This window comes from Cetorhinus maximus, chromosome 21 (genome assembly GCF_964194155.1).
Source record: "Cetorhinus maximus chromosome 21, sCetMax3.hap1.1, whole genome shotgun sequence".
Classification (NCBI taxonomy): Eukaryota; Metazoa; Chordata; class Chondrichthyes; order Lamniformes; family Cetorhinidae; genus Cetorhinus; species Cetorhinus maximus.
The window spans coordinates 28215583-28234407 of NC_135899.1; the positions used below are offsets into that span (position 1 = coordinate 28215583).

The window sequence follows — 18825 nt, forward strand, 5'->3', positions numbered from 1 at the left end:
GCACAGGGTTAGATACAGAGTTAATCTCCCTATACACTGTGCCCATCAAACATCCCCAGAACAGGTACAGCACGGGGTTAGATACAGAGTAAAGCTCCCTCTACACCGTCCCCATCAAACACTCCCAGGACAGGTACAGCACAGGGTTAGATACAGAGTTAATCTCCCTATACACTGTCCCCATCAAACGTCCCCAGAACAGGTACAGCACGGGTTAGATAAAGAGTAAATCTCCCTCTACACTTTTCCCATCGAGCACTCCTAGGACAGGTAGAGCACGGGGTTAGATACAGAGTTAATCTCCCTCTACACTGTCCCCATCAAACACTCTCAGGGCAGGTACAGCACGGGGTTAGATACAGATTAAAGCTCCCTCTACACTGTCCCCATCGAACACTCCCAGGACAGGTATAGCACAGGGTAAGATACAGAGTAAAGCTCCCTCTACACCGTTCCCATCGATCACTCCCAGGGCAGGTACAGCACAGGGTTAGATACAGAGTTAATCTCCCTATACACTGTCCCCATCGAACACTCGCAGGACAGGCACAGCACGGGGTTAGTAAATCTCCATCTGTATCTACTCTCCAAAAATGTGCTTTACTTACTGAGTCGAGCAGCCTTTTGCTGTATTAACTCAACATTCAGCATTTCCCACACCCAGCAACATCAGGCTGAGGCCTCCCAGTGAGATTGCTCAATCAGAGACAAATTATGGACGTTTATATTTGGTGGTTAGAATATAGAAACTGAGTCTCTATTAGCTCTGGAGAGTCAAGAGGCACCGACTTACAAACACATCAGGGGTTAGATCCAGAGTAAAGCTCCCTCTACACTGTCCCCAACAAACACTCCCAGGTCAGGTACAGCACAGGGTTAGATCCAGAGTAAACATCCCTCTGCATTGTCCCCATCAAACACTCCCAGGGCAGGGACAGAACGGGTTAGATACAGAGTAAAGCTCCCTCTACACAGACCCCATCAAACACTCCCAGGACAGGTACAGCATGGGGTTAGATACAGAGTAAAGCTCCCTCTACACTGTCCCTTCAAACACTCCCAGGACAGGTACAGCATGGGGTTAGATACAGAGTAAAGCTCCCTCTACACCGTCCCCATCAAACACTCCCAGGACAGGTACAGCACGGGGTTAGATACAGAGTAAAGCTCCCTCCACCCTGTCCCCATCAAACACTCGCAGGACAGGCACAGCACGGGGTTAGTAAATCTCCATCTGTATCTACTCTCCAAAAATGTGCTTTACTTACTGAGTCGAGCAGCCTTTTGCTGTATTAACTCAACATTCAGAATTTCCCAGACTCAGCAACATCAGGCTGAGGCCTCCCAGCGAGATTGCTCAATCAGAGACAAATTATGGACGTTTATATTTGGTGCTTAGAATATAGAAACTGAGTCTCTGTTAGCTCTGGAGAGTCAAGAGGCACCGACTTACAAACACATCAGGGGTTAGATCCAGAGAAAAGCTCCCTCAACACTGTCCCCATCAAACGCTCCCAGGGCAGGTACAGCATGGGGTTAGATACAGAGTAAAGCTCCCTCTGCACGGTCCCCATCAAACACTCCCAGGGCAGGTACAGCATGGGGTTAGATACAGAGTAAAGCTCCCTCTACACCGTCCCCATCAAACACCCCCAGGACAGGTACAGCATAGGGTTAGATACAGAGTTAATCTCCCTATACACTGTGCCCATGAAACATCCCCAGAACAGGTACAGCACAGGGTTAGGTACAGATTAAAGCTCCCTCCACACTGTCCCCATCAAACACTCTCAGGAGAGGTACAGCTCGGGATTAGATACAGAGTAAAGCTCCCTCTATACTGTCCCCATCAAACATTCCAAGGGCAGGTACAGCACGGGGTTAGATACAGAGTAAAGCTCCCTCTACACTGTCCCCTTCGAACACTCCCAGGACAGGTATAGCACAGGGTAAGATACAGAGTAAAGCTCCCTCTACACTTTTCCCATCGAACACTCCTGGGACTGGTACAGCACAGGGTTAGATACAAAGTAAAGCTCCCTCCACACTGTCCCCATCAAACATTCCCAGGACAGGTACAGCACACATTAGATACAGAGTAAAGCACCGCTAAACTGTCCCATCAAACACTGCCAGGGCAGGTACAGCACGGGTTAGATACAGAGTAAAGCTCCCTCTACACTGTCCCATCAAACACTCCCAGGACAGGTACAGCACGGGGTTAGATACAGAGTTAGTCTCCATCTAAACTGTCCCCATTGAACATTCCCAGGACAGGTACAGCACGGGTTGGATACAGAGTAAATCTCCCTCTACCGTGTGTCCATCAATCATCCCCAGGACGGGTACAGCACGGGGTTAGATCCAGAGTAAAGCTCCCTCTATACTGTCCCCATCAAACATTCCCAGGACAGGTATAGCACAGGGTAAGGTACAGAGTAAAGCTCCCTCTACACTGTTCCCATCGAACACTCCTAGGACAGGTACAGCACGGGGTTAGATACAGAGTTAATCTCCCTCTAAACTGTCCCCATTGAACACTCCTGGGACAGGTTGGATACAGAGTAAATCTCCCTCTACACTGTCCCATCAAACACTCCCAGGACAGGTACAGCATGGGGTTAGATACAGAGTTATTCTCCATCTACATGTCCCCATCAAACACTCTCAGGGCAGGTACAGCACGGTGTTAGATACAGAGTAAAGCTCCCTCTACACTGTTCTCATCGAACACTCCCAGGACAGGTACAGCACAGGGTTAGATGCAGAGTTAATATCCCTCTAAACTGTCCCCATCGAACACTCGCAGGACAGGCACAGCACGGGGTTAGTAAATCTCCATCTGTATCTACTCTCCAAAAATGTGCTTTACTTACTGAGTCGAGCAGCCTTTTGCTGTATTAACTCAACATTCAGCATTTCCCAGACTCAGCAACATCAGGCTGAGGCCTCCCAGTGAGATTGCTCAATCAGAGACAAATTATGGACATTTATGTTTGGTGCTTAGAATATAGAAACTGAGTCTCTATTAGCTCCGGAGAGTCAAGAGGCACCGACTTACAAACACATCAGGGGTTAGATCCAGAGTAAACCTCCATCTGCACTGTCCCCATCAAACACTCCCAGGGCAGGGACAGCACGGGTTAGACCCGGAGTAAAGCTCCCTCTATACTGTCCCCATCAAACACTCCCAGGGCAGGTACAGCACGGGGTTAGATCCAGAGTAAAGCTCCCTCTACACTGTCCCCATCAAACACTCCCAGGGCAGGTACAGCATGGGGATAGATACAGAGTAAAGCTCCCTTTACACTGTCCCATCAAACACTCCCAGGACAGCTACAGCGCGGGGTTAGATATAGAGTAAAGCTCCCTCTATACCGTCCCCATCAAACACTCCCAGGACAGGTACAGCACAGTGTTAGATACAGAGTTAATCTCCCGATACATTGTGCCCATCAAACAACCCCAGACCAGGTACAGCATGTGGTTATATGCAGAGTAAAGCTCCCTCTACACTGTCCCATCAAACACTTCCAGGACAGATACAGCACAGGGTTAGATACAGAGTAAAGCTCCCTCTACACTGTCCCCATCAAACACTCCCAGGACAGGTACAGCACGGGTTAGATACAGAGTAAAGCTCCCTCTACACTGTCCCCATCAAACACTCCCAGGGCAGGTACAGCATGGGGTTAGATACAGAGTAAAGCTCCCTTTACACTGTCCCCATCAAATACTCCCAGGACAGGTACAGCACGGGGTTAGTAAATCTCCATCTGTATCTACTCTCCAAAAATGTGCTTTACTTACTGAGTCGAGCAGCCTTTTGCTGTATTAACTCAACATTCAGCATTTCCCAGACTCAGCAACATCAGGCTGAGGCCTCCCAGTGAGATTGCTCAATCAGAGACAAATTATGGACGTTTATATTTGGTGGTTAGAATATAGAAACTGAGTCTCTATTAGCTCCAGAGAGTCAAGAGGCACCGACTTACAAACACATCAGCGCAGGCTGCATTGTGATGTGCGTCTTGAAGGTGACGGATCAGCGTCTGACCCAGTGCAGCCTGAAAGTACCTTCTGCAGTCCCACCCCACAGCCAACACTTTTGGTGGGTAACCGAGCCTAATGGTAACATCACTGGGTTAGTAATCTAGAGTCCCAGGCTAAGGTTCTGGGGTCACTGGCTCAAACCCTGCCACAGCAGCTAGTGGAATTTAAATTCGATGAATATAAAACTGGTCTCAGTAATGGTGACCATGGAACAAACCATCATCGCTTGTGGTTAAAACCCATCTGGATTACGAGTGCCCCTTTAAGGAAGGGAAACTAACATCCTCAGCTGGTCTGGCCTACATGTGACTCCAGACCCGCAGCAATGTGGTTGACTCTTAACCACCTTCCGAATTGGCCCAGCAAGGCACTCAGTTCAAGGGATGGACAACAAATGTTGGCCGTGTCAGTGACGCCCACATCCCAAGAGTAAACAAAGTCAGTGAAGCCAAGGGAACCAACTTTACCCCTTCCCCACCTGTCGAAGATGGCTCCAACGCCGGCGCTGTGCGCACTGTTGCGGTGCACGTGGAGTCCGGTGGCAAGCAGGATCCCATCCCTCACCGTTATCGACCGGTGTGAGAACGAGGCGATCAGGAGCTCATTCCAGCCTGAAGGGAAGAGACGAGGCACATCGTCAGGAAGCACCAGACACCGGGGTGGAGGGGGGGAAGCGCGTGCATTTGGAATGATAATGTCAGTGGACTAGTAATCCAGAGGGGTGAACTAGCGCTCTGGAGACATCAGTTCAAATCCCACCACAGCAGCTGAGGGAATTTTTTTTTGTTCTTTATTCTTTCATGGGATGGGGCATCACTGGCAAGGCCATCATTTGTTGCTCATCTCTAATTGCTCTTGAACTGAGTGTCTCGCTAGGACATTTCAGAGGGCTGTTCAGAGTCAACCACATTGCTGTGGGTCTGGAGTCAGATGTAGGCCAGACCAGGTAAGAACGGCAGATTTCCTTCCCTAAAGCGCATTAGTGAACCAGATGAGTTTTTACAACAATTGATGATAGTTTCACAGTCACTATTACTTTATATTACAGATTTATTAATTGAAATTAAATTCCACCAGCTGCCTCGGTGGGATCTGAACCCACGTCCCCTTGTTAGCCTGGGCCCTCTGGATTACTAGTGCAGCGACATTACCACTACACCATTTTGGAGCCAAATACAATGAATTAATCTGGACTAAAACACTAGTGTCATTAACCATGATCATGAAACTACCAGGTTGTTGTAAAAACCCAGCTGGTTCACTCACATCCTTTAGGAAAAGAAATATGCCGTCCTTACCTGGTCTGGCCTCCAGACGCACAGTAATGTGACCGACTCTAAAGTGCCCTCTGAAATAGCAAGACGCTCAGTTGCAGGTGCCTCACCATCACCTGCTCAAGGGCAATTAGGGATGGGCAAAAAAAAAAATTAGATGCTGGCCTTGCCAACGACCTGCTCCGATCCAGACTCAATCCCGCCCGGGAGGTCAGAAATCCCTCCCACCAACCTACCATCTTCACATCTTTTCAAAACTAACCTTGGGGCAAACGCTACCTTTGTGTATAGCTGCCCTTCCCGGTCTTGTCAATCTCAGCGGTGTGTCCTGTGCCACAGGCCATAAGATTTTCACCTCAGGCTCCCCCACTTGGGAACTCTCTCACCGTTCCTTCACTGTCGCAGGGTCGGAAAAATCCGGAACCTGCAATGTGGTTGACTCTTAACCGCCCTCCAAATTGGCCGAGCAGGCCATTCGGTTCAAGGGCAATTACAGGCGGGCCACAAACGCCTGCCTTGCTAGCGCGTTTTGACCCCCTTACCCACACCCGCCAGTGCCGGGCGCAAAGGGCAGCCGGCCCCACTGGCGGGTTGCGCTCGGTGTGAAGCAGTCCCCCACCCCTCACCCTCATCCCAACCAAATCCTCACCTGCTCTCAGCAGGATGACCTGATCGTCCAGTGGGAGCTCGGAGAAATGCGGGATCCGCTTTGCCCACTCCACCAGCGTGAAGAGCTGCTTGTCCGCCGCCTGGCAGATGTTTGTCACCGGGTCGTTGGGCTGCAGGGGAGTGGAGGAGGGGTATGGGGTGGGTGGGGGAAGAAAGATACTCCTGGTTATACAGCGTTTCGTGCATTGAGTGACCTTTCGCCTCAGGAACGACCCAAAGCACTTTGCAGCCCATTCAGTGCTCTCTCGGAAGTGTAGTCACCCGCTATAGCGTGGCGGGCCAATATGTGCACAGCAAGGTCCCACAAACAGCAACGTAACTGCGACCAGATCATCCGGTTTTTTTTCCTCCTCCTTAGGCGATGTTGGCTGAAGAGATGAACATTGGCCAGGAACTGGGGAGAACACCCACCCCCAACCCTCACAACAGCACCCCCAACCTGGTCTTCTTAAAAATTCTGGTCATGGGATCTTTAACATCAGGCCTGATTGACCGCCTCGGTTTAACGCCTCATCTGAAAGACTGTGACAGTGCCGGGCTCCCTCAGTGCTGCACTGGGAGTTGCTAGCCCAGATTCCACGCTCCCATCTGGAACTCGGACCCGCGCCCACAACCTTCTGGCTTGGAGGGAGATTGGGGGGGGGGGAATGCTACCCGCCAAGCCATGGCTATCGCCTGACAATATGAGGAAACATTCCCCTTCAACATTCGTCCGGCCTACCTTCAGGTTCGTGGCCTATGGGACTTGAAGCTACAATGTTCGGCTTCGGAGGCATCAGTGTTAGCCACGATCCCACAGTTCAGAGTTAGCTGATTCCCAAGGACCAACACACCCTGGCATGTTAACCCCAGAGGCTTGCCGGAAAGGCAGCGAGGTGAATAACCGGCCGGTCCGGTTGTAGCTTTTGGAGGTGTTGGCCAAAGCAGGTGTGAGGGACTAAGACCTCACGCTGTATCTTTTTTTAATATAAAATATATATATATAGATATGGTCATTGCTATCTCTGAAAATTTGAAACTGGGCAAAGACCTAAAATGGCTGAATCCATGTCTCTCTGTGACCCTCGAACAAAAGAAGCTACCTGGCAGTATCAGGGAAACTCACACATCATTTTGTCTGAAGAGACACTGACGACACGTTGTGGGCTGCACAGACCACATTCAAATAGAGCTATACAAAGGCCATCTATATTGCATATCGCAGGCTGGCCAACAGGAATCTGCTAGACTGCTATGACAAAGGACCCCACATGAAACAATATTCCTTTTCTCTACAGTCTCTGCACTGTAAATCTTTCTTTTCTGTATCCCTCTTTTATTGCATGTATGCAAAGGAGGCAACATTGAGACCCTTTTCCCGTGTTTCGAGTGTGTGCAAATAAACTAAACCTTTGAGTTCATCCTATCACGAGTTTGCTGTGGGGATAGCAATAGGAAAGTTGGGTCACACCAAAGCCGAGGGATTGGGAAACATTCCACTATTTATATAAAGGGGGAAGCAAATCAAAAACATATTTCTGTTTACGGATGGGTGGTGAGAGGAGACATCAGGACTGTTTAAATTAACTGCCCCCTCCTGTCCATAACACAGGAATCATCGAATCTTAAGGGCCCAAGAGGAAGCCATTCGGCCCATAATGCTTGTGATGCCTCTTTGGTGCAAACTATCCAATTAGTCCCACAGCTCTGCAAATCTTTCCTGTTCAAGTATTTATCCAATTCCCTTTTGAAAGTTAACGACTAAATCTGCTCCCCCCACCAACCCCCAAAGGCACCGTGTTCCAGATCACAACTACTCGCTGTGTCAAAAGAACTCGTCTCTCCCTCTGGTCCTTCTGCCTAGTGGGTTGTGGGGGGCAGAGAGTTGTTGAGCGAGAGGGGGTGGTGAGGCTGGAGAGTTGTTGGGGGTTAAAACTTCTTGGGTGTGCCCTGAGCAAAGCCGAGACCCACCCTGTGACAGGCTGCATGGTTACAGCAGCATTCGGGCTTCACGGGACAGGCGATTAAGCCACGCCCGCCAAGAGGGAAAACAACAGAAATTTAAAGGGTAAAAGCAAAATACTGCGGGTGCTGGAAATCTGAAACAAAAATAAAAATAAAAATAGCTGGAAAAGCTCAGCAGGTCTGACAGCATCTGCGGAGAGGGATACAGTTAACGTTTCAAGTCCGTATGACTCTTCATCAGAACTGAAGAAAAATAGAAATGAGGTGAAATATAAGCTGGTTGAGGGGGGTGGGACAGGTAGAGAAATTTAAAGGGGCCTTGCAGCTATCAAAACTCAGTCTGAGCTACACGGCTGCCATTGCTGCCTCCCAGTCGGGACCCGTGAAATCTCGTCCCGTGACCCCCCACGATCCACTGGGGGTCGCAACCCACAGTTTGGGAACCTCAGGGTTCCTGCCTCTCTTGCTGGCTGGCAACCATTCCTCCTCATCTCCTCTATCAATGCCCTTCCTCTGCTAGCCAGGGCAGTTCGCCATCTCCCTGCTTTTGAAGTGACACTGTCGGAATTCCATGTCCCCCTCAACAGTGCCCAGGGAGCAGCTGGTGCAGCAGCTGGTATGTGTTCGGCACATTCGCAGGGGGAACAAAACGTATTACCACAGGGCAAGATTCATTGGGTATTGGGGGGGGGGGGGGGCGGTGTGAGGGGGGGAAACTCTGCCGCACAGCTTCAAAAACATACGTCGACTTTCAGATCCATGACCGTTTGGTTGCAAACGGTTGGTTGCAAAATTCTAGAACGGCAAAGCCTGCGGAAACTTCCAGTCTGGAGTAGTGGTTAAAAAGGAGCTACTCGGTGTGAGGGAACTGAGTTAATGTTGGTAAATACATGGTCATTAAAACTAGACGCTGGGGAGGGGTTATCGAGTGACAGTGTGAGGGATTCGTGTTAATAACAGTAGATACGTAGGCAGTAAAACCATCTCTTCACTACAATCATTCCCCTTTGTCTTTCTGTTCCATGGCTACAGGAGAAGGTCAGAGGCTGGGAATCGTGCGACGAGTAACTCACCTCCTGACTCCCCAAAGCCTGTCCACCATCTACAAGGCACAAGTCAGGAGTGTGATGGAATACTCCCCACTTGCCTGGATGAGTGCAGCTCCCAAGAAGCTTGACACCGTCCAGGACAAAGCAGCCCACTTGATTGGCACCCCAGCCACAAATATTCACTCCCTCCACCACTGACAAACAGTGGCAGCAGTGTGTACCATCTACAAGATGCACTGCAGCAATTCACCAAGGCTCCTTAGACAGTACCTTCCAAACCCACGACCACTACCATCGAGAAGGACAAGGGCAGCAGATAGATGGGGACACCGCCACCTGCAAGTTCCCCTCCAAGTCACTCACTATCCTGACTTGGAAATATATTGCCATTCCTTCACTGTTGCTGTGTCAACCCACCCTAACAGCACTGTGGGTGTACCCACACCACATGGACTGCAGCGGTTCAAGAAGGAAGCTCACCACCACCTTCTCAGGGGCAATTAGGGATGGGCAATAAATGCTGGCCCAGCCAGCGACATCCACATCCCAGCTGCGAACTAAAATAAAAATTAGGGTTACTGTGCCTGTACGTGTATGCGCAGAGTATAGCAAGTACGTTTGTTGAGCTGCGGGTGCAGGCAGCCAGGTAGGAATACGATGGTGTGGCGACAGTGGAGACATGGTTCAAAAACAGAGCAGGACTGGGTACTATATTACTGAATACAAGGTGTTCAGGAAAGGCAGGGAAGGATAGAAAGGAGGAGGGGTGACAGTATTGCTGGAGGATTATATTACAGTGCTGGAAAGGGAGGATGTCCGAGAGGGGTCAAGGACAAAAGGTATTTCGTGAGAGCTAAAGAAGAATAGAGGTGCCATTCCAATACTGGGTGTACTCTGTAGGCCACCATCTAGTGGGAAAGATTGAGAGGAACAAATATGTGTAGAGATTACAGCGAGGTACAAACCTATAGAATGGGGAACTTTTTATTATTCTAAAGTAGATTGGGATCGTAATATCCAGCAGCAACAGGCAAGAGTTCAGGAGAATTTGCTAGACCTGTATGCTTCTGGCCCAACATGGAGGGAAGCATTGCTGGTGGTTTTGGGGAACGAGGTAAGACAATTGAAATCAAGTGTCAACGGGGGAATATTTAGGGGCCAGTGATCATATGGTGTCACAAGGTTTAGGTTGGCTATGAAAAAGGGCAAGGAGTAATCCAGAGTAAGAATAATTATATGGGGGGAGGGCCAATTTTAATAGGGCAAGAATGGATCTGACCTACTCATCTATCTCCTCTGCTAATTCCTGCTGATGTCCGGCACAATGAACTTTGAACCTTGGTCTTTATTGCAAGGGGGGGATGGAGTATAAAAGTAGGGAAAGCCTTACTACAACCATACAGGGTATTAGTGAAAACACACGGACTACCGTATACAGTTTTGGTCTCCGTACTTAAGGAGGGACATGTTTGCATTGGAGGGAGGTCAGAGAAGGTTCACCAGGCTGAGTCCTAGGATCAAGGGGTTGTCTTATGAGCAGGATGGGTCTATACTCACTGGAGTTTTGAAGATTGAGTGATGGTTTATTGAAACATACAAGATTCTGAGGGGGCTTGAAGCCGAGAGGATGATTTCCCTCCTGGGGGAATCTAGAACTAGTGAGCGCAGCTTAGAGATAAGGGGCTGCCCATGTAAGACAGAGATAAGGAAGAATTTCTTCTCTCAGAGGGTTGTTAACCTTTGGAATTCTCTTACCCAGGGAGCAGTGGAGGCTGAGTCACTGAATACATTCAAAGCTGAGTTAGACAGATTGTTGATCTAAAAGGGGGGTCAAGGGTTATGGGGGACAGGCAGGAAAGTGGAAGGAAGGCCACAATCAGATCAGCCATGATCTTATCGAATGACTGAGCAGGCTCGAGGGGCTGAATGGCCTACTCCTTATGTTCTTATTGAGGTTTCTCAGCGTCAAACCCAGTAAGGATGGAGAGGGAGTAGCAAACTCGACCTGGCTGGACAGAGCTCTGAACTCAGCTTCCTGAACCATGACATTAATGTTTAGATTGACAGCTATCGAGGACACTCTCCACTTCCTCGAGTGAACTCATTGGTTCATTGTTATTCCATGTTTCCCCTCCTTCCATCTTGCTGGATGCTGCACTCGGGCACCTCGGTGCTGAGTCAATAAATGATTCCTGAAATCTCTCTGCTTGCTGTTTTACCCATGTTAGCTATGCTGGATGCAGAAAGAGCTGCTCGATGTGAAAGAGCCTGGGCTCCTCTCTTCCTGGGTGTGATGGAGTATAGGGAAACATGAAGAAAATTCACCACATTTTCCATCACATTCCTAGGCCATGGAATCCGTCTTGCTGCTTGATTTTCTATGTTTTTCTATTTTCCACGCCTCCCTTTCTGTTATTCTGCTATTCCCATTTACACCACCTCAGGACCCACCTTTTGTTCCTTTGCTTATCCTATCACCGCCGCCTTTTGCCTTGCACCATCGTCCCTTTTTTGTCATTTAATCTCTCCTGTGTTCCACCCTGCCACAGAACTTACCTTTTGACCTTTCCCCCACCCCACTTTCTCTGCCTCTGTACTTGCCTATAACCTGTTACATCTCTAACATCTTCCAGTTCTGATGAAAGGTCATTGACCAGAAAAGCAAACTCTGTTTCCTTCTCCACTTGCCTGGATGAGTGCAGCTCCAGCAACACTCAAGAAGCTCGACACCATCCAGGACAAGGCAGCCCGCTTGATTGGCATCCTACTCATCACCTTAAACATTCACTCCCTCCGCTGCCGACGCACAGTGGCAGCAGTGTGTACCATCTGCAAGATGCATTGCAGGAACTCACAAAGGCTCCTTCGACAGCACCTTACAAACCGATGACCACTACCACCTAGAAGAACAAGGACACCAGACGCAGGGAATGCCACTACCTGCAAGTTCCCTTCCAAGCCATGCATCGTCCTAGTTTGGAAATATATCGCCGTTCCTTCACTCTCCATCATCAGTAAAGTAATGGAAGGGGTCATCAACAGTGCTATCAAGCAGAACTTGCTTAGCAATAACCTGCTCACTAACACCTAGTTTGGGTTCCGCTAGGGTCACTCAGCTCCTTACCTCATTACAGCCTTGATTCAAACATGGACAAAAGAGCTGAACTCCCGAGGCGAGATGAGAGTGACTGCCCTTGACATCAAGGCCGCATTTGACAGAGTGTGGCATCAAGCAGCCCTAGCAAAACTGGAGTCAATGGGAATCAGGGGGAAAAACTCTCCGCTGGTTGGAGTCATACCTAGCACAAAGGAAGATGGTTGTTGTTGTTGGATCAGTCATCTCAGTTCCAGGACATCACTGCAGAAGTTCCTCAGGGTAGTGTCCTAGGCCCAACCATCTTCAGCTGTTTCATCAATGACCCTCCTTCTATCATAAGATCAGAAGTGGGAGTGTTTGCTGATGATTGCACAATGTTCAGCACCATTCATGACTCCTCAGATACTGAAGCAGTCCATGTCCACATGCAACAAGACCTGGACAATATCCAGGCTTGGGCTGACAAGTGGCAAGTAATATTCAAGCTATACAAGTGTCAAGCAATGACCATCTCCAACAAGAGAGACTCCAACCATCGCCCCTTGATACTCAATGACATTACCATCACTGAATCCCCCACTATCAACATCCTGGGGGTTACCATTGACCAGAAACTGAACTGGACTAGCCATATAAATACTGTGGCTACAAGAGCAGGTCAGAGGCTAGGGATCATGTGATGAGTAACTCACCTCCTGACTCCCCAAAGCCTGTCCACCATCTACAAGTGCGATGAAATACTCCCCACTCGCGTGGATGCGTGCAGCTCCCGCAACATTCAAGAAGTTTGACACCATCCAGGCCAAAGCAGCCCGCTTGATTGGCACCACACCCACAAACATTCACTCCCTGCACCACCGATGCACAGTAGCAGCAGTGTGTACCATCTACAAGATGCACTGCAGCAATTCACCAAGGCTCCTTCAATAGCACCTTCCAAACCCACGGCCACTACCATCTAGAAGGACAAGAGCAGCAGATACATGGGAACACCACCACCTGGAAGTTCTCCTCCAAGTCACTCACTGTGGGTATCGCCGTTCCTTCACTGTCGCTGGGTCAAAATCCTGGAAGTCCCTCCCCAACAGCACAGTGGGTGTACCTACCCCATGGCTGCCTTGTTCATAAGCTCCCAATTCCCTCCCTAAAGCCTCACCATCTCTCTAGCTCTCTCTCCTCCGAACAGCCCATATTCTACTCAGGGTCAAATTTCGTGCGACAACACTTCTTTGAAACACCTCAGAGTAGCAGCTACATAAATGCAGGCTGTTGCTCCCATTAGGTCTCGGAACTCAGTCAGACTCTAAAGCTGAGTTACCAGGTTATGTTAGCTCTTAGCAGTAAATGAGATTGAAGTATTGGCTGCAATGAATGATCCAAAATCCGTTGAGTTCTCCCTTAAGAAGTCTACTTGAATAGTTAGCGCAGGCTCTGCATACGTAGTCATGTTTCCACAATATCCAAAAGGCCACATCAATCTTCATTTCACTTAGGGGAGACAGTGGCACGGTGGTATTATCACTGGACTAGTAATCCAGAGGCCCAGGATAATGATCTGGGGGCATGGGTTCAAATCCTTACCTGGTTCTGGCCTACATGCGATTCCAGACCCATAGCAATGTGGTTGACTCTTAACTGCCAGTATTTGTTGCTCATTCCCTAATTGCCCTTGAGAAGATGGTGGGTGAGCTGCCTTCTTGAGTTGCTGTAGCCCACGTGGTGTAGGTACACCCACAGTGCTGTTAGGGAGGGAGTTCCAGGATTTTGACCCAGCGACAGTGAAGGAAAGGCGATATATTTCCAAATCAGGGTGATGAGTGACTTGGAGGGGAACTTCCAGGTAGTGGTGTTCCCATCTATCTGCTGCCCTTGTCCTTCTGGATGGCAGTGGTTGTGGGTTTGGAAGGTGCTGTCTAAGGAGGCTTGGTGAATTCCTGCAGTGCATCTTGTGGATGGGACACACTGATGCCACTGTTCGTCAGTGGTGAAGGGAGTGGATGTTTATGGATGTGGTGCCAATCAAGCAGGCTGCATGTCCTGGATGGTGTCGAGCTTCTTGAGTGTTCTGGGAACTGCACTCATCCAGGCAAGTGGAGAGTATTCCATCATGCTCCTGACTTGTGCCTTGTAGATGGTGGATAGACTTTGGGGAGTCAAGAGGTGAGTTACCCACTGCAGGATTTGTAGCCACTTATCTGCTCCTGTAGCTACAGTATTTATATGGCTGGTCCAGTTCAGTTTCTGGCCAATGGCAACCCCCAGTTGACAATGGGGGAATTCAGCGATGGTATTGCCATCGAATGTCAAGGGGCGATGTTTAAATTCTCTCTTATTGGAGATGGTCATTGCCTGGCACTTGAATGGCGGGAACGCTACTTGTTACTTGTCAGCCCAAGCCTGGATATTGCCCAGGTCTTGCTGCATTTGGGCATGGACTGCTTCAGTATCTAAGGAGTTGCAAATGGGTAGCAAATGCTGGCCCTGCCAGCAACACCCACATCCCGTGAAGGTAAAGAAAAACTTGTTCAACATGGAAATAGCACAGCGGTAAAAAATACTGGAGGCGTTTCAGTGGGGAAACCAGCTGGGAAAACCATAGCACCAAGGCTTTCACCCATCAGAATCCATTGGGTAAGGATACCAATATTGGACAGGAGAGCAACTCGCTCCTGGGACAGGGTGGCAATTAACAATCACAATAGATGCCCAAGATGGGCTCTTAAAGTCAGGACACGGCTCGCTTCAGAAACATACGGCTGCAGTAACAGAAAGAAGATGGGGCTGACACTCTGCATGGAAAAGGTCAAATGGGCCCAGCTCAAAACTTCAATTGAGTCAGTCTTATGGCCCTACATTACAACAGTGCCAACACTTCAAAAGCACTTCACTGGCTGTGAAGCACTTTGAGATTCCCTGTGATCATGAAAGGTGCTGTTTAAGTACAAGAAGATTATGAAAGGGTTTGATTAGAGAGATCTAGAGAAGATGCTTCCACTAGTGGGGGACGAGGGGCCATGAACATAGGCTGGCCACTAATAAATCCAATATGGAATTCAGGAGAAACTTCTTTACCCAGAGGGTGGTCCGAATGTGCAACTTGTTACCACGAGCAAGGGAAATTCAATAGGTACATGCAGGAATAGAGAATGTAAGGATATGTTGATGGGGTTAAGGAGGGGTGAGAGGAGGCATAGTGACAGCATGGACTTGCTGGGCTGAATGGCTTGTTTCTGTGCTGTAAATGCCACAAAATTCCTCTAGCGTAATGGAAATGACATTGTGCATTTTGTCCACTTGAGGCTACCATACACATATGTACCAGCAGAGGGAGTCACTAGGAAGAGATAATAAAGGATTCATGTTTAACAGCTCATGGCAGTTCTAATTTACAACATCTCTGGCCTAAGGTAAAACGGTTTCAGTCCCAAGAACTTCACATTCCATGGTAGGCTAGCCAAGCAGATGCAATCTAAAGTAAACAGTGCATACTATTAGTGTGCGATGTGGCCCCTGGAAATGTGGAGCACACGCTGATATTTCTCAGTGGTTTTTATGCAGCTGCAGGAAAGTATTATGATACATTCTACCACCCTCGCTGGGCCGTGCCCATCACTCAACACTTTGTTATCCAAGATATTACTCTTCTACTGGCTCCCTCTGCAGCTCTACTGCTATAGTACAGCAGCCTCCTGCTATAGTACAGCAGCCTCCTGCAGTCAACAACACATCGAATCCCTATCCCCACATCAACTCGAGCTCCACAAAACATATGACATTTTGAAAGTAGAAAGTTTAACTGGGATCTGAATGTCAAGTTGACAGGACATCAGGGTGTGATGCTAAGAGCAGCAAGCCACGTTATCTTAAAATGTAACAAATACGTACTGAGATCAGATGAAATCAGAGGTTTGAAAGATTAGACACTGGCCAATCTCATTTTATAGAAATCGGTCAATAAAGTATTTTCTTTAATGAAATGGAGAAACTTAAGTGAAGGGTTCATGTTATTTTTTGTTTCTGACTCTATCTAGCCTTTTCCACTCATCTTCCTCTTTTAAAACGGGAGCTGGCGGATGGGGCGGTGAGGTCTGCACAAGAGCGACGGGCCACATTTTCCAATGGAGGCTCTCTCGGAGCTTCCTGCCCAAACCCAACCAACAACTGGGCTTTCCCCCGTCATTCCTCATACCTCCATCCCCCAAACTACCACCATTGCTATTCCAACCTCTTCCTTTAGAAATACTCACAGACCCTATATCCTCTATTGCACTTCACTCTGTGTCAGCCTCCTTAGGCTTAACCTTCCATTCACTCAACCCTTAAATAATTATACTCCACCACCCCACCCCCTCCACCGCCCTCACTGCAGGGTGCATAGCGAGAGGACAAAGGCCAACTCATCCTGTTTTGCATTTAAGAACGAGGGGTGATCTTATCAAAACATATAAGATCCTATAGGGATTTGATAGGGTAGACATCAGGAAGGTGTTTCTACTTGTGGGAGAGACTAGAACCAGGAGAGACAGTTTAAGAATAAGAAGTCTACCACTTAAGATGGAGATGAGGAGAATTTAGTCTGTGGAAATCTCTTCCCCAGAAAGCAGTGGAGGCTGTGACATTGAATTTATTCAAGGCAGGCAGTGCTGCACAGATTTTTCATAGACAAAGGAGTCAAGTGTAATTGGGGATGGGGGTTGGTGGTGGGGGTGCAGACGGAAAAGTGGAGTTGAGACCACAACCAGGTCGGCCATGATCTTATTGAATGGCAAAGCAGGCTTGAAGGGCTGAACGGCTTATTCCTAAGTCCTATATTCCTCTGCTGCTATCTTGTCCCCATTTTCCTTCTGGGATACTTTGATTGCTTTCACAATTCAGCCAACCTGAGCCTTTAGATTTTTAAAAAGGCAATTAACATGGAAAAAATAAAGAGTATTTGTCTGCATTTCCCTGTTTCTTTTCCAGTCGGACTGCTGGTTATAATTTCTGTCCACAAAACAGGGCAACAATTAAAAACAAAAATGATGAACTAACGAACTGTCGCAGCTTTTGTCTTGTGGTCTATAAACTTTAGAAACTGTGATAGGCCAACAGACAGAGAGATGAGGTTACTCCTCAAAATATTTGTTCAATTTTCCAAAGAGGTCGTTTCAAATTGAGTAAACATAAAATTTCTAATCATCAGCTGTTCTGTGAACAGAAATTCTAAATATTCTAATTATAACCAGCAGTGTGGCTGGAAAAGGAACAGGGAGAGATCTGCAAACAAATAAGTCTTTCCTCATGCTAATTTGCCTACTCAAAGGAAATAAAACATGTCAGTTGAATTGTGAAAATCTTCTCTCGATTTTCCTCATCTAAACCTATCATCATAACCCTCTATTCCTTTCTCCCTCATGCGCTTGTCTAGATTCCCCTTAAATACATCTATACTATTCTCTTCAACCACTCCCTGTGATAGCGAGTTCCATATTCTCACCGCTCTTTGGGTAAAAAGGTTTCTCCTGAATTCCTTATTGGAATTCTCGGTGACTCTCTTATATCGAAGGCTTCTAGCTATGCTCTTCCCACACAGGAGGAAATATTCTCTCTGAATCTGCTCTGTCAAAACTTTCCATCATTTTAAAGACCACCATTGGCACACCCCTCAGCCCTCTTGGACTAATGGGCTGGCAAATGTTGCTGCGGCACCAGCTGCAAACTGGCCACTGTTAGATTAACAGCGGAAATCTCACTGAACTGACAATTAGAGACATGACCTTATTGCACAGGGATTAATTCCCCTAAGAACTGCTTCACCAGAGTGTACAACCCGCCTAAGGACATTATGGAGACAGATATACATATACACACATACATACATATACTTATAGGTAGAGATCAGAGTATATTCAATCCAGATACCTGACCCCCCTCTGTCTGGCACGAAGGACCTAAAAATTTACCCTGAACATCAGGCAACACCTATTCTTCTCTGTGAGCGGCAACGAGCTAATAGAATACGTAAATGTTTGTAAATGTGGGGAAATGCACTTTTATTCAGAAAGAAACAATCTTAATTGCTGTTGCAGAGGGACAGGGGAAAGAAGAGGGGGTGCTGGGATCTGAGGGGATGGCGGGTGATTGAAGGGGGGGATGCAGGCAGGGATCAGGGAGGGGAAGGGGGCTGAGAGTGGGGGGGACCCAAGGTCTGAAGGGGGGTGGGTGGAGATCTCGGGGGGGGGGGGGGGGAGATTAGAAGGGGGCAGCCAGATATCTGGGGGGTGGGGCGGTTGAGATCTGAGGGAGGGGGGGACATGTGGATCCGAGGAGAGTGGGGAGAGTCGGGCAGTCTGAGTGGGGGGGGCGGTGGGAGTCGGGCAGATCTGAGGGGGGGGAGGGGGGGAGAGTCCGGCGAATCCAGGGAGGGGGGAGGGGGGGAGTCGGGCAGATCCGAGGGGGGATTGGGCAGGATTGAGGTGGGGTAAGGAGGGTTTGATGGGGAGGACAAGGGAGATGGGGAGACAGTGAGGACGTGTGGGGAGGGTGATTCAAGAGGGGAAGGAGGAGATTTTCCCCTGAGGTAATTGGCGGGGGGGGGGGGGGGTGCGTAGAGGGGGCTCATCTGCAGGAGGGGTATAGCGGGGAGGTAAAGAAAGAAGGAAAGACTCGTGCGCTGTGGAGATGGGCTGCCCTGTGGTCAGCGCACTGGGAGATGGGGGGGCCTCCTAGGAATGAACAGCCGTCCACGCTGTCTCCCTCG

General features: G+C 48.7%; 1 protein-coding gene across 2 annotated transcripts in view; it reads right to left on the bottom strand.

Moving 5' to 3' along the window:
• Nucleotides 1-18825, bottom strand: part of LOC144695797 (retinoic acid receptor RXR-beta-A-like) — a 58527-nt gene that overhangs the window by 12515 nt on the left and 27187 nt on the right. For both annotated transcript variants that reach the window (XM_078566781.1, XM_078566780.1), the window contains exons 6-7: nucleotides 5977-6106; nucleotides 4532-4664 (exon numbers count right to left, since the gene is read on the bottom strand). In XM_078566781.1, coding sequence (XP_078422907.1) covers nucleotides 4532-4664; nucleotides 5977-6106 — 263 coding nt within the window. The remainder of the gene's footprint in view (nucleotides 1-4531; nucleotides 4665-5976; nucleotides 6107-18825) is intronic.